General features: G+C 46.8%; 1 protein-coding gene across 1 annotated transcript in view; it reads right to left on the bottom strand.

The window, feature by feature from the left end:
- The window catches only part of PARP8 (poly(ADP-ribose) polymerase family member 8), a 636,820-nt gene that overhangs the window by 84,664 nt on the left and 529,919 nt on the right, over window positions 1–22,237 (bottom strand). The window contains exon 24 of the mRNA XM_069221607.1: window positions 6,107–6,176. Within this exon, the coding sequence (XP_069077708.1) occupies window positions 6,107–6,176 (70 nt within the window). The remainder of the gene's footprint in view (window positions 1–6,106; window positions 6,177–22,237) is intronic.

The raw sequence follows: 22,237 nt of genomic DNA, 5'->3' as shown, positions 1-22,237 counted from the left end.
AAGTTGTGTAGTTGCACAGGCTCAGTCATTTCAAAGGGGTTTCCTTGCTGCTGCATGGACTGAAGAAGGCTGTGAAAATTTTTATTAAAACGTTCCCCTCTCTTTCCCACAAGATAGTGGTGAAGAACAGTTTCACCATGGTCCATTAATTTTGAATTTTTCATCTCTCTGAAAACATTGCAAATGAAAATGACTTCACGGTAATCTACCTGCCATTGAGCAACATATTCACTTTTACATGTCTTGTCAACAATTCATTTGGAGCTTTTCTGTGATCCTTGTATCGTCTGTTCCATTTTCATTTCTGGAGCCACATCATAGAACCTTCCCTTTCTGTCATTCATCACAAAATGTCCTTGGAGGAATTTTCAATAGAGGTATGCTTTTTCCACCTCTAGCTTCTTAACTGTTTCCAAATACCAGGAGCCATATCTCAGGTAGTTTATGCAATCAAATTCGCAAAACAGTAATCAGTGACTCCATAGTCTTCACTTGCAACTCCTAATCACCTTCCGGATCAGCATGTACATGTACCAGGTTTTTCACTAGAGCTATCATGTGTAAAATATTTTCCCTGTACTTGCAAAGTTCTGATTTTATTTCACATTCTTTGACACACTATACAATCTGGGTTTTCAGGTTCTCTGAATTTGAACTGAGTGTATTAAATAGTGCCTGGCTTTGCATTATGTCTTTGGAATGAAGTGCACCATGTGCCATGTTCACTTATGAGATAAGTTATGCAAAACCTAATTTGTCATTCTTGTTCTAGAAAGCATTGTTTCAAAAGCCTCGGATATGATAAGCACACCTTGTAACAAACAAACAGAATGAATTCCTTTCAATACTGACTGGGCAGTTTTGCTTCCAAAGATTTCAGCCTCAATAAGTGCATTGTCCATGCAACATCCACTGAGATAAGCTCCTGCACACTGCAAATCAATTTTTGTCATGTGGAAAATGTCCTTCATTGGATAAAGATCATCAAATTCTACTGGATTGCTCATTGCAATGCCAGCAACAATAGAGAAAACACCTGCATCGCAGAAAATTGGACAACAAGCTGGCCTTCAAGCTGAGCATGAACATTTTGGAATTTTTTTCAGAGCTGTGTAAACTGTTGTGTATTTTGTGACAGGAGATGGTATTACTGGTAAAAAACCCAACCTTCTTCAGTGGGGCGGTATTCTGGGAGATCAGAGCATGTATTCCAGCCCACAAAGAAAATGGCTTTTCTTCATCCTTCAGTCCACACCAAATAAGCAATATGATAAATTCAGTTTAATCGGCTCCGTTGACCTCAACATCAGGTAGAAAAGATTCACGTCCTCAGCCACTTTGAAACTTTCTGATAGACTGGGTGTGTTGATGGCTTGTAGTGATCTTGCACACACTGGGAAGGCAGCTCAGTTATACATTTGCAGATTTATTTGCTTATGCCTACAGTTGAGACAGCTTGCTTTCCAGCATCAACTTCAATGGTGCAATCTTAAAAAAGCACCATGGCAGTATCATGTGTGGGGGATGTTCCGGACAAAGAAGAGCTGTCTTCAAAATCACAATTATTAAGAGCAGCAATTGTAAATCATTTCCTGGTAAAATGACTTGGAATGGTGTGCTGTCGAGTTGACAAGATTTTACAGCAAGAGCTGCTAACAAGGTCCTGCGCTACACTATGTCATTACAACTTGTTGATACACCAATCCTATTCATTGAAGTGATTAGCTGTCTACTTTTGCACTTGTCATAGATTGCATGGGCAGTTATCATGTGTAGCGGAATTTTCTTTTTGCCGGAATGTAATTCATAAAATATGATTTAGAACAAATAGTACATTTGCCCAGCATAAGACTGTCGGTTCACAGGATTGTCTTCCACTTCTTTGCTTATATATCTTCAAAGCCATCATCAATGTTGTTGATTTCTGTTCCAAACTCAAGAACTTTAGTTTGCAACAGTTTGCTTTGCAGATATTAAACAATGATGCAATAAATGTTAAGACAACATCAGGCATTCTTCCTGACTCTCTTGATTTGCGGAGCTCTGGGGCATCACAAAATTTGTTATTATGTCCAAAATCTAAGGGGCATATTTAAGAAAAGTGGTGTCACTTTTTTTGTGTCCCTTAGCGCCCCCTAATGCTACCATGTGTGCACCGTATTTAAAATACGGTGCACTATGGTTGTAGTCAGGGGTACTAGTGTCATAATTTTTTATGCTAGTCTGGCACTTGGCAGGATTAGCATCAAAAATGTTGACACTAATCCTGCAAAACACCTAGAGGCCCATTGAAAACATTGGGACCCTCCATTTAATGCCTGCTCTTAGCCGGCGTTAAAAATGCTTAGATTTCTTTGCACCATTTTTTCGGCCTCCATAGCCCCGGAACTCCCCGCTTGCATAAATTATGGCTTGCGCAGGCATAATGTGGTGCAAGGGGTTACAAAGTGGTGCAACTTTGTAAATATGGCGCAACGTTTTTGGCCTTCCAACGCCACATTAGCGTAAAACAATGACGCTGATGTGGCATTGGAATGGAGCTAGGCCCTCTTAAATATGGGCCTAAATCTTTCAGAACATTTTTTTAAATGGTTCCTGCAGATCTTACTGTATACTGTGATCTTATTTTGGCAGCAAGAGCTTCAGGAGTGAAATCAGCTGAGAACACTGTTAGTGGCTCATTGTTTTTGTTAGACTGACAAAAACAAATTCTGTCACTGTACATTCTCACCAGAAAAATATTAATTTCATTATTATAGATGAACACAGTTTCATCAATGCTGACCATTATTTCTCTGATCTCACTGAGTGTGAACCCATAGCCAGCACTCAAGAGTGGTTTTAAAACTTTATCAATGAATACAAACTTAACTAAAGGCTGGCAGTAGCGTTGCTGCTGGGACTTCACTGTATGTTCATATTTTTGAATGCATGTATGCAAGTACATTCACCTTGCTATTTATATCAGCTACTTCACAGAAAACTTCATCTTAGAAGAAACTAGCTGCAAATAAAAACATATCTGTCCTTTGCGACTCACATACTCCGTGCTCTTTCATCAATCCCTTTGGCCCTTCTTCTGGCTAAACCACAGATAACACATTGATGATTCTCTGCTTTCTGATCAGTTGTTGGAGGTGGACGAGGGGAAGCTATTGATCACTGGGTTTAGTTGTCGTTGCGTTCTCAGAAGACTTGGATTCTTGTTGTAATTCACTGGTTTCTGCTACTTTTTTGACAATTTTTTTCCAGGCTTTATTTCCATTGTATACGACTTGTAGCACGTGTTACAGTAATAAAATATTTGATCCTCTTCACCTATCAGTTTTAATATTTTGTGAGCTTCGCCTTGCCGTACTTCTGCAGCATCTCGAACTCTCTTCTGCCCAGTGGCAGTTGATGTTAGCTTTTCCTTCGGTTTAGTTCGGCATATGACACATTTTTATTTGTTTAAGGAGTCTTCAGATTTTGTAGTTAGTAACACTCTGTCCTCTGCTACCACCTGCTTCACTCATGTATACGAATTTGAACCAATGGAAAACCTTAAACAAAAACAATATTAACATAAATTACCAAAATGATGGCTAAAACACATCATTATTGACCTGCCATTTTGGAAAATGGGGAAGGGTTGATCTGAGGAGTTATTTCCTGGCTCTATAACACTACATGACCCCCAAAACCTATGTTTTGACACCAAAATGAAGTTTATAGGTCTCATGGTTCCTGAAATATTACATCAACATTGCAACATATTCGCCATTTTAAAAAAATTTGTCCAGAAAAAAATTGACCCGTATTACTAAATTACTTCTCTAAGGATACAAAAACACAGATCAAAATGAAAATCTCTAAGCAACATTTTTTTACAGAGGTATATCAAAGGGCCAGGACTTCCTGCTATGCCACTCAAATTCATTTCCTCACCAGGCCTCTTCCTTAGACAGTGCTGAGGCCGCGGGTTTAGCTATATGCTAGTGGTGGAAGCCTTCTAATTCTGAACCCTGGTAGTGGTGGCATCAACTTGGTTTTTCAATGGCAGCAGGGGCAGATAACCTCAAGTCTATGGTGGTGAGTAAAGGGAGGTCTGCTAATAATGCTTTCTGTCCGTTTCTCTCAGACTGGGGCTATGATTCTATGTGTGTTGTTTGTAAAATGAGCATGTGACAATGTTTGCTGTAAGGAGATTCTAATTGTAAATGTTATTGATGACGAGAATGAGTTTTGGCCCACATATATTGTTCAGTTAAGGAGCTCTGTCCAAGAACTGTTGGCCCTCTCTTTCAGGCTGTTCCCCTAACTCTGCCCATGTACTTGAGTAAAATATAAATAAAAAAAGACATGCAAAGTATCTTAACAAGGGTATTTAAACTGCAGCATCTACTGTCAAGTTCTGTCCACTTTTAGAATAAATTGTCCAGCTCATTAAAAAGACAGAGTGATCACAATAGGTCTGACTGTTAATGCATGCATTTAACCTAGAGCTAGGATTAGGTTTTGACAAAGAAAAAGATAATTTTAATAAAAAAATGGCGCTTAATTACAAAACACGTGGCGCAAGGCGGTGCAGCAAGTGTCTTGCAGCACCACCCTGTGCCACCGGGAAAGGGCAGGAATACACCTTATTTACATTTCTGTATTTCTGTCCTCTCCCCCTGTGTTGCTGCAGAAATTGCTGCCTAGTGCCAACGCAGGCACCCTTGCATCATGGTGCAAGGATGTCTGCGTTGTTCTGATGACTGTTTGTGTGTAGGAAGGGAACCTCCATGCACAAAAACAATCAAGAGAGGTGTTTCCCTCTTTCTATGTGTGCAGCATTGAAAATAAAGGTAGAAAATAAAGATATTTTCTCCCAGTTGCATCTCTCCTACGCCACCTCTGAGGTGGCGTAAGAATCTGATTAATTCCCAGACTTGTAAATCTGGGAATACGTCAGATTCCTTACAGATTCATGGGTGTTGCGTGGAAGCATCCACAGCAACACCCATGGAACACCCTTTTCACACAGTTTTATGCATGAAAGGGGCCCATATTTACTTGTCCATTAAAAGGCACACAAGATGGCTTTGTGTGGCCTTGTAAATATGGGCTGGCACACTGCGCCATTGGAGCATAAAAAAAATGACGCGCCAGTGGCGTAGTGTGCCGATAAGGCCTTGTCAATGAGGACCTATATTTTAACTACTATGACTTTTCTCCTATATTGAGAAAGATGTTTCATTTGCTTGACTTAATATGAGACACAGTAGTCAGCCTACCAGGTACAATCAAGAAACCTTAAGTCCTTGTTATTATACCAAGGCATTGATGCAAAGTGTTTATTTCTTCACCACAGCTACCAAACCATTATGAATCTGTATGTTAATATGGGCTCATATGCAATAAATATCACCTCTGGATCTGAGGACTCACCTACAAGCCCACATTTATTATTATTATTATTATAATCCATATGGCATGAAGTTTGTTGAGATGGTTGGTGACTGGATTGAGTACTCTTGCTTGTTTACTTATTGTCTTCTGTGTATGCAGACTTCCTTCTACAATTAATTGGATATAACTATACTAAACAACAGCTGACAAAGGCAATACATCAGCCTTGCACTGTCTCGAGATCTCTTTTTTGAGTGTTGCCAGGTGAGAGCCACCATCAGCTTGAAGGGGGTGGGGGTGTGTGTGTGTGGGGGGGTGAGGGAGGGATATGCTTTCGATGTGAAGACCTTATGAAGAACTAGAGAAGCTGTTTCTGCTGCTGACATATCTGGCTATTAGCTAAGTAGGACCCATTTTGTCACAATCACCAAAGCCAGAATGTAGAGTCAAAGGCACATTGTACCTACCTTTGAAATGCCATGACCATGTATTGGTCACATTAACATTTACAAGACAGCAGAGAAGCTTTCTGTAGCCAGATGCATAAATCGACGTGTAAAAAATACTTTTGAGTTTAACTGCTAGTATACTTATAGGAGGTGTGGTGTGCTTACATAAATAAATAGCAGAATCATATTTGCACCTTATATACAAAGGACACTTCAAACTTTCAATACTGTGCAAATTGTGAGTACTCTAATATGTCCTTGTTGGTGGATTTGCTAGAACTTACCTTCACATAAGGCTATGCATTTTAAATTACGGCTTTGCAAAAACTGGGACTGCTGGCCCTTTTTCTGCGACTAAAGAGCCAAAAGAAAAAAGAAAATCATTACACGGATTCACAAAATACAAACTTAAATAAAGGACAGTGTAGTACTTAACATTGCTTAAAGCTTTCACACAGTTTAACATTATTACATCATTTGTTTCAAAACAGTACAAAAAACTTATGATGCTCTTGAAGCAATACCTTCATGTATATCATGGATATTTAAAAACAACATCTATGTTCAGAAGGCAGAAAAAGTGGTAGAGGTGAAAACAATACTATGGGTTTATTACAAGAACTGCAGAACATTTTAGAATACAACACAGCCCTAGCGAAATTACAAAAATCACAGTAAAAAGACCCAGCCGTACAGACCACCACATCACAAGTTGTGGGGTTTTGCAGAAGCCAAACCTCCACAACACCACCAGGCCTGCTGGTGCGGTCGCACCAACGTGGCGGGCGAAGAGCACCTCTAGCCTGGAGGCAGGCCTCAGCCTGCCGGTCGGATTACCAGGCTGCAGTCTGCCAGGCTTTCGATGGCGGTCACCTCGCCATGAAAACCCTGGCAGCAACACACCCGGTGACAGGAATCCCCATTACTGTCACCAGCACACACATGCACACATGTCCCCACACCTCCATGCGCCTCCTCACCCATCCACACACTTACAAACTCCCCCACCCCGTCACACACTTTCCCCCAACCGTACACATCCATCCAAACACCCACAATCACACTGACATACACACACCCCTACTCACACATTCGCACCCCCTCTGCAAACATTTACACATCCCTCCTCCTGCACCACATTGATACACATAACCGCTCTCCCCATTCACTCACACAAACACATTCACCCACAAACACCCCCCCACAATCATTCATAACCCACCCCCTCCACACATGCATACATTCACACACTCCCTCCTCTGCATACGCACACTTGCACACATGCACCCACACTCACTCACAGACTTGCACACATGCACCCACATTTGCACACATACACGCACACACCACACACATGCACCCAAAATTCCCCCCTCCTTTTCGGACGATCACTTTCCTTCTCCGACGTGGAGGTCCTCTGGGAGGGGATGGGTCCTGGCAATTTTGCACCGCCAGCACCACCATGCCAGCAAGACTCTGCCAAGCCGTAAAATGGCTCGTAATATGGCGGGCGGAGTCTTGTTGCCGTGGCAGTGCTGGCGATGTACCCGCCTTTTCAACTCCGTCAGCCAGGACAAAAGAGTCGGACTTCCGCCCATAAATGGATGGAAGTCCTCAAACGACTCCAAATATGGCGGTCACCAGACGCCAGCACTGGCGGTCTGCTGGCTGTGTGGCTTCGGTGGTCTTTGAAAAAGATCGCAAAAGTCATAATGAGGGCCTGAGTTTTGCAGCCCACAAGTAGCATATAATTTACCAGCTCTGGATACAGGTCGTACCAAATATTAGGGGCTTATATGTAAATTGAATGTGCCAATTAGGTGTATACCAATTTGAACATGATTGAAAGTGAGGATGCAAACACCGCAGGCACATAGAGCCAACATAAAACAGCCTCAGCAACAGAAGGTGAAAATATGGGGTTACGCTCCAGAAATGGCAAATTTTCAACACTATCTACCTAGGCAGGATCTTCTTATGCACTGTCTTCCATTTCTTTGTACCAGAGAAACCCACTAAAAATTGATCATATGCACAGTCGCCTTTTGTGTGGTCGATGAAAAACCTTAAGGAACTTTTAGTGTCAAGACAATTGAGGATCTCCCTCTTCCTTTGAGGAGTGAGGCAGCACAAAACTGTTGACAGAGTGCTTGAGTAAAGGGTTATGGCATTTGGTAGGAATTCCACCGTGGTCCTCAGTATAAGTTTTTCTGGAAATAAGGTGATGTAGGGTAGTTGGACTGAAAGCACTAGCAGTTCACTCACACAGCATACTGTACTTATGTAATGGCAATGAGGAAGACGGTCTTTGAAGTCAACAACATCAAAGAACAGCAGTGCATTGGCTTGAAGGGCATGTATATGAGAAATCTCAAGACCAGGGTTAGCTCTCATTGGGGCATAACAAATGGTTTTGGGGGACAACATGTTAGGCGACTCTTTTATTAAAAAAAATTGCAGTAGCTGACTTATAAACAATTGGTCAGGCAAACAAAGAAAGGCAAAAAGGATAACTTTTTTTTGGCCCACTATAAGACCTTGCCAGGGTGATGAAAGAACAAATAAAAGGACATCAGGAAACTTAGCCTGCAAATATCAATGTTACAGGCACCAGACAACAAATCTGGCCAAGGGCTCAGTGCAGATTTACTTTGTGGAAGCACATCTTTTACAGCCCAACAGATCACCTGAAGCTCCAGAAAGCTCATGGAGCTGGTTTTCTACCAGAGATAAGAAGCCTCCTATCTCCACCTCTCCTAAACACAGCAGTGACATGTCTGTCTCTACAGTGTACTCTCGATAGATTCAACACATCAACTTGATATCCGTCAGCTGCCACTATTGGTGAGGTAGACCAACGGAGGATTGAGGTAAGCCTGGTGGTTTCAACAACGCCTGCTGATACGGGGTCCATGGCCTTTAAAAGACCAGGTTGATTGCTGTAGTGCAAGTATGGAAGGCTTATGTTATCTTTGTGCTAGCTGTTAGACCCGTCAGCTTTCAGATGGTCTTCCCCCAAACATTTTGCCTACTTACCTCCAATTTTTGCTGAAATTCTTATTTGTTCACCTTAGCACTCTCTGCACTTAACTACTGTCAACCAGTGCTAAAGTGATTGTGCTTACTCCCCTAAACATGGCTTGATTGGTATGCACTTAATTGGAATATTTAATTTACTTTTAAATCCCTTGCAGGGCGGTATACCATATACCCAGGGCCTGTATATTAAATGCTACTGCAGCACTTAAGTTGCACTTTAAAACATGTCCCAGGCCTGTCTTTGAAAAACTTTGGCCAAAAATTGCTTTGAGAACTAGTAGGAGACCAGGAACAACCTCCTCACATATCTGCCTGAGGTACATCACCAGTCAGATTAACTTTGCAGCTTCTCCCACTATGTCCTTCTACACAGCAGCAAATCATTTTCAGTGGTATTTCGCTAAAGGGGTATCTGACCTCATGGAACTGTGTTTGGCTACAGCCCACTACCTTGTCCTCAAGTATATTTTTGGCTTCCATTTCAGCAACTAAGTCCTAACGTTGAAATCTTCACTGCTGCTTCGACCCAAGGCCACCTGATGACAACGCTCTCTCCATGAATACCTCCCGCAGCTTTGCCCTGTTGAACTTTGACTTCTCAGACACTTTCTCAGAACTTCTTCCAAGTCCAAAGATAAGTGCTGACCATGCTCAATCCACTTTTTGTATCCAAACTGCACTCCATCACGGTCTGCCATACTTTTTTACTTTGACCCTGTCTTGCACAACTAGATGTCAAAGGTTGGTGCTTTGATCTTGCTCGTTGTTTATTGAAGTCTTTAAAAATTCAAAACTTCGGTTCTACCAATTAGAGTTTTGTCCTTTTGGTGGCAAATCATTTATTAGAATTTATTCTATTTTTCTAAATTAGATTTGGATCTTTCTTGTGTTGTGTTATCACATTATTACTGTTTGTGTGCTGCATAAATACTTTACACATTGGCCCTCATTGCGAGTATGTCAGCATACCGCTGCGATGCAGTTGGCGGCCACACCGCCGCGGGTCCCGCGGTGAAGACCACCGTACTACAAGTCCTGGAAAGGTACCTGCAGAACACAGCCAAGTCACCGTTTGACCGTCACAGCGGAAGTGCCGGTGGGCCAGGCAGCAGCCATCCCCAGCCTGGCGGAAAGGGAGCATCCCACATCCATATTACGAGGTTGCACACTGCCAGGATTTCCGGGGCGGAACCACAGCCACCAAAAGCCTGGCAGAAACAAACAATAAAAAGGGAAGACCCACCTTCAGGAACAAAGGCACGTCTGTTGGCGCCATGGCACGCGAAATGCAATTCCTTCCAATACTCTACCTGGCTCTGCAAATCCCAGACCGGTGACAGCGACTAAGACATCAACCGTAAGTACACCAGCCTAGCACACACTGGAGGGAACAATGTTAGTACACACACACAAACACACACAGGACACAGGAAGCCACGCCCACACACACATGCAACCAAACACCTGTACCAACCCACACACACCCCCCCCAATACCCACCACCCTCACACATACAATGAAAGCCAGGACTAGGTAGAAAACAACAACACCAACGGTGTAGTGCCGCATGATAACCATATATTAAAAAAGATATAAAACATCTGTACATACAGGGCCAAGGGCCAGGCCAAAATCCATAGTACCCCGAGCACACTGGGCAAAAGATGGCACCCCAACTTTACTCCTGACTGCAAAGTGCAGACCTCCACAGGGCAGGGGCATCAATGGGGAATACAGTCGCCTCAGGGGTGAGAGGGTGAAGGGGCGTTGGGGAGTGGAGGGAGTGGGAATGGTTGTGAGGTGTGTATGTGGAGGTGCCTGGGTAGATGAAATGTGTGTACCTGGGGACTGTTGGGTGGGTGAGTGTGTGCGGTGAGATGAACTGGGAGAAGGTGGAGAGGAGGTGAAGGGAGATGGCAGGGGGGAAGTGTGAGTGAATTTTGGGGTGGTGTCTACAGGTATGGTGGATGTGCTGCATGTGGGGATGTGCTGCATGTGGGTGTGTTGACAGTTGTGGTGTCTGCGCCAGTGGTGTGTGGGGTGCATGGATGGAGTCAGAAGATGTGGTGATGGTGGCAGTGAGGGCACATGTGGCAGGAACAGTGACTGATGTCATGCTGACTGTAGGTGTGAGTGGTGTGTCAACTGAGAGGGGGAGGTGGATGGGAAGTCGGTGCAGGGTGTGGATGTTGACATGTCTGCATGGCTATGTTGAGTGTGTGCATGGCGGCGGTGGCATTTGTGGTTCTAATGTTTATCCATGCATATTGTGTCTGTTGATGTGGATGCGTTTGGGTCAGTAGGTGTTCCTTGGATGGGAGAGGGATGTGGGATTGGGAACAGGTAGCTGGAGGGGGCAGAAGACGAAGGGACACTGGCTGCCGTCAACGAGGAGGCCAGAGCCTGAAACGATCTCTGTAGGCCAGACAAGGCCCCGTGAATGCCTTCCAGGAACGCATTTGTCTATTGCATTTGGGATGCTAGTTCCTGGATGGCATTCATGATAGTTGTCTGCCCCACAGAGATGGACCTCAGGAGGTCAATAGCCTCCTCATTGAGGGCAACAGGGCTGACTCAGGCAGGGGCAGAGGTGCCTGCAGCAAAGGAGATACCCACCCTCTTGGGTGAGTGGGCACGGGCAACTGGGTGGGGAGCTACAGGGAGGGCGGTGCTGGTATAGGGGGTGACGGATAAGGATGGTGCTGGGGTGGTCCCAGATGGGTCTGCCACCCCCAGGGAGCTGCCATTGGAGGAAGAATCTGAAGATGCAGTGGTCGATCCTGTCTCCCCGTGGTATTCCCCTCTCCCTCTGTTCCTCTGGTCCCCTCGGCTCCGCTGGTGTCAGCCTCCTAGGTCCCATCGGCTGCAGCTACCCCACTCGTCAGTGCCCCTTCTCCTTTGTCAGATGATGCTGATACACACAAAGTCAGAGGAGGACAGGGAGGGAGAGAAAGAGACAGGGTGCAATTGGTCATTGCCAGAACAACCGTCACACAGGGTAGAACAACAGCATTTGATGCCATTACATTATACATGATGCCCACTTCTAAACATCCTACTACTTGGTGACACCATGGGGAAAACTGCAACAATCCACATGTCAGCCAGTGATGATCTGACTGAGCCAATTCTCTACATGAGGAGTGTCATACCTGCCACACCTGCCCAGCACCTGCCCACACCCATGGCCGTTGATACAGGCATGCAAAGGACTTGACACCCAGGAGGATCCTGCACAGCTAGTTGGCAGGCCCCCTTGGCTTATATCAAGAAGCAATGTCACCACTTCGTGCACCCACCCCACCATACATGCAGTGCCTGTCAGCTGATTGTGGACATGGATACACCCCTGGCACAGTGGTTGGTCAGGACCAGTCCCAATGCCCTGACACCCCAGCTCGGAAGATCCAGTTGCCATGTGCTGGTAAGCAGGTACAGCAAGTGGATGGCCACAGTTTTGATTTAAGGACTCTGGCCCGCTACCACTGACAGCATGGTCTCATTTACAACTGTGATGTAAATTCTGCCCAGATGGACACCACCCATGGTTTACATCAGTGTACCTAGCATCCACGCCACAGCTACCCAATGGTGCCCACCCAGAGCCACCATGTCAACACATGTCACAAGTGACAGTGAGTACTCACCCCCATGTGAGTGATGTGCTGCCCTCAAGTGCCCATCCACCTCGGGGTAGGCCACAGCCAATATGCAGGCCTTTAGGGGGGTCAGGGTCCGACGGGCACCTCTCCCTCGCTGGGAGGATGTCCCCAGTTGGGCCTCCGCGGTCTTCTGTGCCCAGCGTCTCAGGCCCTCCCACCCCTTTCTGTAGTGGGTGCTCCGCCAGGCATGGACTCTCAGGGTCCGCACTTGTTTGGCGATGGCATGCCAAATCCCCTTCTTCTGGTGGGCGCTGACCTGAATGGATGACACAGACAGAAGAACACAGTCATGTAGGATGGTGTTCCTGGAACGGTAGTGGACAGCACACATCATGCTTCCACCGCCACACGTCGTCAGCCAACGTAGCCCTCGGCCCCTCACCCATGTCCATGCTCCAGTCACACTGCCACCTCCCAAGGGCCCCATGCACACAGCTCACATACAGGGCAATGACAATGGGCTCACCTGCTGCTCTGGTGCCCCATACAACTGTCCATACAGGGGCAGGCCCCGTCCATAAGCCGCTCCAACTCCTCCTGGGTGGAGGCTGGGGCGCTGTTTCCTGCTGGACGCAGCATCTTGGCTACCAGAGTCAGTATACAGCAGCGCACGCAGTGGAGGTCTTCAGTGCACGAGGTTCAGGGCCAAGTGAGCATGAGCACATGAAATGGCAGTCGCGTCCGACGCGGACATTACCGTCACCACCGGCGGTGATCACCATTGGTTCCAGCCGACCATTGGCAACAGTGTGAGCCAATGGTGAGTAGCACGGCGGTCGTGACCGCTTAATACCATGAGGTGCTACTCCGGCAGGATGATCTCACTTCCACCTGTCTCATGCATGCAGGCCGGCGGCAACCATTTCACATTTAGCATGTGTGATATGTGTGAAATGTAATGCATCTATGCTGCACAACATGTTAACACCTCTTCCCTGTTCCCAGGTACTATGCACGGTTGAGGATGAGGAATGCACTGGTGTACAGGCCCCTAGTAGACCTTGCCATCCTGGAGGAGCGTCACATCATTCAGACCTATCGCCTGAACCGTGTGGCCATAATGGAATTAGTGGCCCAGTTGGAGCCGGATCTGGTGCCCGCCATACGCAATCCCAATGTCATCCTTCACACAGTGAAGGTGTTGTCGATCCTCCACTACCTTGTCTCAGGCTTTTTCCTGGTCACAGTCGGCCTTGCAAGTAGAATGTCGCAGCCCATGTTCAGCTCCGTCCTGGGGGATGTAATGTGTTCCCTGATTAAACATATGTGCAACTACTTCCGGTTTCCCCAAAGTGCAGGTTTGCCCACTGTCAAGACTGCGTTCTACGCTGTGGCACTGGGGGATGTAATGTGTGCCCTGATTAAACATATGTGCAACTACATCCGGTTTCCCCAAAGTGCAGGTTTGCCCACTGTCAAGACTGCGTTCTACGCTGTGGCACACGCCCCTCATGTTATTGGGGCCACTGATGGCACCCACATTGCCCTTGTGCCACCCAGGAGGAATGAACAGGTGTACAGAAACTGTAAAAACTTTCATTTGGTCAATGTGCAAGTGGTTTGTCTTTCAGACCAGTACATCTCCCAGGTAACGGCCAAGTACCCAGGCTCCGTGCATGATTCCTACATCCTGTGAAACAGCAGCATGATGGCACCACTCCAGAAGGACCAGGCCTGGCTCATCGGTATGTACCCCTGCATATGTGTTCCCATCAACGCAATGCACCCTTGTGTCCCTGCCCTATTGCCCTCCTGGTCCTGATATGCATCTTCCCACTATGCACACAAGTGACTCTGCCTATCCCACCCTGCCCTGGCTCCTGACACCCGTGAGGCGTCCAACCTCAGCTGCAGAGGACAGTTACAATGAGGCCCACGGTCGTACCAGACAGGTCATTGAGAGATGCTTTGGTTTGTTGGAGGCCAGGTTCCGGTTTTGCATGTCTTCGGGGGTGCCCTGCTATACAACGCACAGAAGGTGTACCAGATCTTTGTGGCCTGCTGCATGCTGCACAATCTGGCCCTGGGGCATTGTTAGAAATGGGGTCTTTGGTTGGCAGTCAGGTTACCCCCGTCCCAGCAAGGATCCTCACTCTAGTCAGAGTAAAAGAGAATCACCTTCAGCTAACCCCCGCTTACCCCCTTGGTAGCTTGGCAGGAGCAGGCAGGCTTAACTTCAGAGTGCTAGGTGTAAAGTATATGTACCAACACACACAATAACTTAATGAAAACACTACAAAATGACACAATACCAGTTTAGAAAAATAAGAACTATTTATCTAAACAAAACAAGACCAAAATGACAAAAATCCAACATACACAAGTCAAGTTATTAAGTAAAAAGCAAAAAGAGTCTTAAATCCTTTGGTAAACAGATAAAACACTGTTAGCGTTGAAAAGTACCTGGGTCAAGTTAAAATAACACACACGGGCAAGTGTGCATCGATTTCTCACCAGCAAGCGAGCATGTGCGTTGTTTCTCCTCCTCCATTCAGACCAGCGTGCGTCGTTTTTCCTCCCAGCAGGGGAGCGATGCATCGATCCGGGCAACACTCGGGTCTGGGCAGTCGTTGCGTCGTTTTACCACACCCAGCAAGGTTTGCGTCGAAAATCCTGCTGCATGGTGATAGCAAAACCGCGCTGTGTGGGTTGCGACGATACCTCCCTCCGTTTCTCCAACCGCATGCGTCGATCTCTCAGCCGCGCTGCAAGTGCTGCGTCGGTTTCTCAGCAGAGACTCCAGGTGCTGGCAAGGGAAGTCTTTGATGGCCCTGAGACTTCAACAAGAGGAGACATGCCCTTGGAGATTTCTTCACAAGCAGGAATGCACAACAAAGTCCAGTCTTCGTCCACTTTCACCAGGCAGAAGCAGCAACTCCAGGACAGCTCTACAAAGCGCAGTCACAGGCAGGGCAGCTCTTCTTCATCAGCTCTTCATCTCTTCTCCAGGCAGAGGTTCCTCTTGAGTTCCAGAAGTGATCTAATGTCTGTGGTTTAGGGTGTCCTTTTTATACCCATTTTGCCCTTTGAAGTAGGCTTACTTCAAAGAAAAGTTTCTCTTGTTTATGAAATCCTGCCTTGTCCAGGCCAGGCCCTAGACATACACCAGGGGGTTGGAGATTGCATTCTGTGAGGCAGACACAACCCTTTCAGGTGTGAGTGACCATTCCTCCCTCCACTCTAGCACAGATGGCTCATCAAGATATGCAGGCTACACCCCAGCTCCCTTTGTGTCACTGTCTAGAGGGAGTTGCAAACAGCCCAGCTGTCAAACTGACTCAGACAGGGAATCCACAAACAGACAGAGTCACAGAATGGTTTAAGCAAGAAAATGCTCACTTTCTAAAAGTGGAATTTTTAAACACACAATCTTAAAATCAACTTTACTAAAAGATGTATTTTTAAATTGTGTGCTCAGAGACCCCGAACTCCACATGTCTATCCGCTCCCAAAGGGAATCTACGCTTTAAGCTTATTTAAAGGCAGCACCCATGTTAACCTATGAGAGGGATAGGCCTTGCAACAGTGAAACACAAATGTAGAAGTATTTCGCTGTTAGGACATATAAAACACATTAGTATATGTCCTACCTTAAACATACACTGCACCCTGCCCATGGCGATACCTACTGCCTACCTTAGGGGTGTCTCACATGTAAGAAAAGGGAAGGTTTAGAACTGGCAAATGGGTACACTTGCCAAGTCGAATTGGTAGTTTAAAACTGCACACACAGACACTGCAGTGGCAGGTCTGAGCCATGGTTACAGAGCTACTATTGTGGGTGGCACCACCAGTGCTGCAGACCCACTAGAAGCATTTGATTTACAGGCCCTGGGCACCTCTAGTACACTGTACTAGGGACTTACCATTAATCAAATATGCCAATCATGGATGAAGCAATTGCATCTACATTCTGTATAGGAGCACTTGAACTTTAGCATTGGTTAGCAGTGGTAAAGTGCCCAGAGTAACAAAAACAGCAAAAACAGAGTCCAGCACAAATCAACACATATCGGCAACCTGAGAAACAGAGGTAAAAAGTTAGGGGAGACCAGGCCAAGGATGCCAAGTCTAACAGGCATCACATCCCATTGTTGGATCCAGAGGAGGGGGTAGCTGTACCAGTGGCTGATGAAGGGGGCATGGGGAGAGATGAAGAGGAGGATGATGAGGATGCAGGTGACTCCAGGACGATGCTGATTCACAATTACTTTGGCTGAGATGCAGGTGTCTGCAAACTGTGTGGTGTGAGTCCTGTACAACTGTTTGCCTTCTCTCTGATGCCACCAATTGTCTGTGACCACTGGCGGTGATGCTTGCAGATCAGACTCTGAATTGGTTGGGGGGGGTTGTCACATGTGCCCATGACTGAGGTGGCAGTGCAACATTGTCGTTGGTGGCAGTGGGTATGGGGCCAGGTCAGGAGCTGGGCGTTGTGATGGTGGGACCATTGGGTTGGTATGTTTTGTGTATGTGTGTTGGTACTGCCCATATGGTTGTGGACCTGCCTGGCATATGTGCTCTGGATACCTATTCCTACTGTGCATTTGTGTGGAGTTGGCATCAGTGACTCCTACTGTGATTGTTGCCCCCGTCCTACTCTCCATTCAGGACAATGTTGTGGTGTTCTGTGCTCCCTGCCTGGCCTGTAGCCTCCATTTACACATATGTCCAGCCACTGCCTGCTCCACGATCATCCTCCAGGCATTCTGCTACCCCCACTGAAACCCTCCCATGTATGTGCTGGATGATGGGTTGCCACTTGGACATGTATTGGCAGTTCCATACACACTAATGGCAAATAAACATGCAGACATGGATTGTGCTCAGTTGTAGTTTATTTGAGATGTACAATTGTGAGGGGTGATGATTGGGGTCATGGTGGCGGTGATCATCACAATGTTAAGGCCAGCTGTAGGTAGTCCAGGTCCAATCTGCTGGCCATGGGTAGAGATATAGGAGTGGACAGTCGACAGGGTGTCATACACAAGGCAGAATGTTCAGGAGAGGGTCACTTCCTAGCGGTGGTCTTGGTCTGGGCATCATGTCCGGCTCGGTGTCTACTTGGACGTCCTCGCATGCGTGGGGGTTCATCATCTACAGGGGTAGGGATGCTGGTGTGCTGCGTGACCTGTGGCAGGACCTCCATGCCACCAGCTGCCACTGATGTGGAGGTCTGTGTTGGAATGTGACCACTGGTAGGGTCCTGCTGGTGGGATGTGGACTCATGCATGACAGGTCCTTGAGCACCCCTACAATGGAGGCCATGGTGGCATTTTGGGCCTGCCACTTTTGCATGGCCTCCTGATGGTATTGCCCCTGCAGCCGCTGTGTCTCCTCCACAGTGGCAAGGATCTGGGCCAGTGTATCCGAGGTGTGCTGGTACACTCCCAGGAATTAGATGAGGCCCTCCTGGGCAGTCAGTTGGAGTGGCTCTCCCAATTCTTGGGTCACAGTTTCCCTCCCACTAGCCCTGGCCCCCTGTGCCCCTAGCACAGTGTGTCCACTCCCAGTATCAGCAGGGCCATCATTGTCTGGGGTGGGTGAACTTGACCCTGTCCGCTGTACTACGGGGCATACCGCTGATTGTTGGGTCCCTGGGGCAAAGGTTTGGGGTTCAGGGTCTGGCTGTGGTGTTGTTGTGACATGGGTAGGGTCTTCCGCTGTGTCCAGGGTGAGTGTGCCGTTGGTGGACTGCCTAATGGCCCGAGATGGCCCAGGCAAGTCATCCTCATCCAGACATCCTGTGGGGCCTTCATCTTGGGGAGGGCTGTGTGAGCTTGGAATCCTCTGCAGGGTGTCAGTGGCAGGGGTACATGTGGATGGATATAGTAGATGTTAGTTGTGTGACTGTTGTTGTTGTGTCCCTGTTGTGTAAGCATTCAGTGGCTCGACATGTTTCCCTGTGTTCGCACTGCACTGCAGACATTGGTTTGGATTGGATTGTGAGAGCTCTTCACATTGTGGTTGGCATCTGTGCATTTGGGGTGTGTGAGTAGGGATGGTGGGAGTGTTGTGGTGTGGCATGCAGAGGAGGGGGTGGGTTGTTTGGCACAGGGTCAGTGGGGTGGGTTGCAGTGGGTTGGTGAGTGGTGGCGTGGCATGCTGGGCATGTTTAGTTGGTGCTTGGGGGGTATTGCTGACTTACCAGAGTCGAGCCCTCCACTGATGCCAGTCAGGCCCTTGGGATACATGATGTCCAGGACCTTTTCCTCCCAGGTTGTCAGCTGGAGGGGAGGTAGTGGGGCCCACCACCGGTCTTGTTACTGGCTATCCTCTGCCTGGAGGCCATGGACCGGACCTCCCTCCTGAGGTTGTTCCACCTCTTTCTGATGTCCTCCCTTGTGCGTGGGTTTGTGCCAACTGTGTTGGCCCTGTTGATGATCCTCTGCCATAACCGTCTTTTTGGCTATTGATGTCTGTTGAACCTGGACCCTTATGAGCTGTGGCTTTACTCTGACAATCTCGTCCACCATGACCTGCAACTCATTGTCGGTGAACCGTGGGTGCTTCTGGCGTGACATGTTGTAGGGTGGGAATATGTTGTGCGTGTCGGGTGGAGTACGGGGTGTGCGGTGATGTGGGGGTGTATAGCTGTGTATGCTGGTGAGATGCGGTGTTGCTTTGTGCAATGTGTGCTGTGTGATCTTTGTTTGCTGTGTTTCGTGTGTGCTTGGTCTCGGGAATGGCTGTGGGTTCTCATGTTTGTCACTATTGATTGTTGAGGAGTGTGAGGGGGTTATATGGTGGCGTGGGCACGTGTGCGTAGTGTGTGTATGGTTATCAGGTGTTAGATATTTGAACATGCCAATGTGGTGATAACTACTTTCCGCTGTGCCTTTTTGTTCCGCCGCGGTGCGAACTGCCCACGGTATCTGCCGTGCATGTTCCGTTATGCTAGAGGTTGATTCATAATATGACGGTCGGAAAGGTGTCGGCGTGTGTGAGAAAACAGGGCTGATTGCAGAGGCCCCCAAACTTTTTGCCCCCATTTTCCACTTTATGCTGGTGTTTTCCTGACTCTGATGGTGCCCTGGGTACTGCTAACCAGTCCCAGGGCCTGTGCTCTGTGTAAAATGGATATGCAAATTAGGCTTATTATAATTGGCTAAGTTAACCTACCTATATGTCCCTAGTATATGGTAGGGCATGTAGGTTTAGGGACCACAGCATAGGTGGTGCACCCATAGGTGCACTGCTGAGGTGCCCAGTGTCATTTTAAAGGCAGGCCTGCCTTGCTGGCTGCTTTTAAATTAAAGTTATATGCAAATTCGACTTTGGAATTAAAAGTAGTTCCAAAGTCTTAAACTACCTTATTTTTACATATAAGTCACCCCTAAGGTGTGCCCTATGTGCCCCTAGGGCTGGGTGCCATGTAACTATAAGCAGGGACTTTATAAAAATAGTTTTATAAGCCCTGGTGAGGTAAAAACAGCCAAATTCGTTTTTCCCTCATTGTAGTAAATGGCCTTCATAGGCTAGAATGGGGAGACTTTATTTTAAAGTTTAAAGTCTCCTTAAATGTTGCATACCAAGAATTTGGTATCAAATTAATTGTTGTAATAAATCCCACAACTTCCAGTTGTTGGATTTAATATAACTTGTTCGGGTAAAAAGTTTTAGACTTTACCTAAAAAGTTGGCAATTTCAGCCCTGCATTGTTTTTGCTGCTGTGCTCTGATTGGCCAGCCTGCAGCAGCTTAGCCAAGCTGCCTTGATGAGGTGTGAAGTGGCCTGGCTTCACAAAAAGGAATGTGCCTGTGGGAGAGAATCTCCCCTCAGCAGATGGTGAGGCAGGAAGGGGGAGGGCTGCCAAACTGGTCTTCAAAGGCAGAGAAGGACATTTGGAGCAACCAGCAACACCCCCACATCCTGCAACACCAGACAACTAGGTGCCCCCTTGATTAGATTAGGAGAGGGCAGGAGAGGGGAGTGTTTATGATTTTTAGCCACACCAGTGGGTGGGCTCAGCCAGATGTAACCTCCAAAAATCAGATTCAGCCATGTTGGATTTTTAGAGAATGTTGCCCACTGGGATGGATTTTTGCCACACTTCCCAGGAAGTGGTCATCACAGGGGGACGACCCTGTACCTGATTGGAGAACCAGGACCCCCCTGCTTTTCACCCAGGAGCAAGGATAAAACTGGCAGACCTGCACCCACACCTCAGATCCCCACCAGATTTCAACAAGAAAAGAACTAAAGGAGAAGAAGGACTGCCCTGCTGGACCCCTGGCCTGCACCTGGAACCTGCACTCAGAAGGACTGCACCAGCTGCACACTTGGGCTTCACCACAAGAAGGACTTTGCCTGGCTTCAACTGGTTCAAGGAGGGACTCCCTGTTTGCTACAGGTGAAAAATTGCTAACCAGAGTCCCCTGCACCAACTCCTGAAGAAAGCGACCAGCTGACCACTGCCCAGTGGCCAAAAAGGAGTTTGCGCCAGGTGCATTCTGGGAGTTGTAGTCCGCACCCCCCAAGGACCATCTCAGAACTTCTGGACCCTTGGGGTGAGCTGTGGACCCCAAAAGAACCTTAAAAGAACATCTGGATGAAGCCCCAGAAGTTTGGAGAAGATTTGAGAATTTTTGTTAAAAAGCTCCATAGAGGGACTGACCCGCCGCAGAAATTCTAGCTGGCTTGCCTCAACCGCGACCCGGCCTGATTTGGTGGTTCGTCCCGGTAAAGAAAAATCTCAGAAAAAGAGACTAAGTCCGAAGGTAAAAAGTTGACCGGGACCTCCCAGCCATCGTATCCGAGAAGGGCTCCATGGACGTCGGATCAAGATCCAGGTTTACCCCGGTCGAAGGATTTTCACCTCGAAAAAACGACTAAGTCCGAAGGTAAAAATCTCCACCGAGGAATCCAGCATCGCGTATCCGGAGAAGGGCTCCAGGAGGTCGGATAGGACTGGCAGGTTCGTCCCACTGAAGAAAATCTTCAAAATAAAGACTAAGTCAGAAGGTAACTTTTTAACCGAGGCCTCCCGCGACCTGTAGCCGAGCAGGGCTCCATCGCGGTCGGCCTGAAACTTTGACTTTGCCCCGGTCGAGGTGCAACCAGATGACCCAATTGGCGCTTTTTGTTTCTAAGCGCTAGAAAAATAATAATTCTTTAAAAATTCATATCTCCGGTTCCCTTTATCCGATTTTATTCGTTTTGGTGTCATTTTAAAGATAAAAATATAAACTATTTTTATAAATTGGTTTTGGATTTTTAAACTGTTTCCTGTGTTTTATTTAATTACTGTTTTGTGATATTTGAATGCTTTACACACTGTCTCCTAAGTTAAGCCTTGACGCTCGTTGCCAAGCTACCAAGGGTTGAGCTGGGGTTAATTTACTGAGACCTAACTGGACCTAAGTGGAGGTTAGTGGCTTGTTGCTAGGTGTAGGTACCTACCTGCCCTTACCAATAACCCATTTTCCAACATTTTTGGTGGCAGCGGTGGGATCCTGTACTTGTGTTCAGTATCACGTTACAGTTTTAAGTAAAACAAATTAAAAATCCTTTAAATTGTCTTAGTGCAATTTTTTTTTTTTTTTTTTTTTTTTTTTTTAAATGTTGAATTTTTAATTTGGATTAATTTCTATTATTGAATTTTTGTAATTTTTCTAAATTATTGTTTCCAATTTTTGCAAAAAGTTTTTGTTGACACAAAACTAGGGAACCATGGAGCTTGATCTGGCTAGCCTACCCACACTGACAGTAGTC

This window comes from Pleurodeles waltl, chromosome 1_1, assembly GCF_031143425.1.
Source record: "Pleurodeles waltl isolate 20211129_DDA chromosome 1_1, aPleWal1.hap1.20221129, whole genome shotgun sequence".
In the NCBI taxonomy this organism is placed as follows: domain Eukaryota; kingdom Metazoa; phylum Chordata; class Amphibia; order Caudata; family Salamandridae; genus Pleurodeles; species Pleurodeles waltl.
This window is presented reverse-complemented; position numbering and strand designations above follow the sequence as displayed.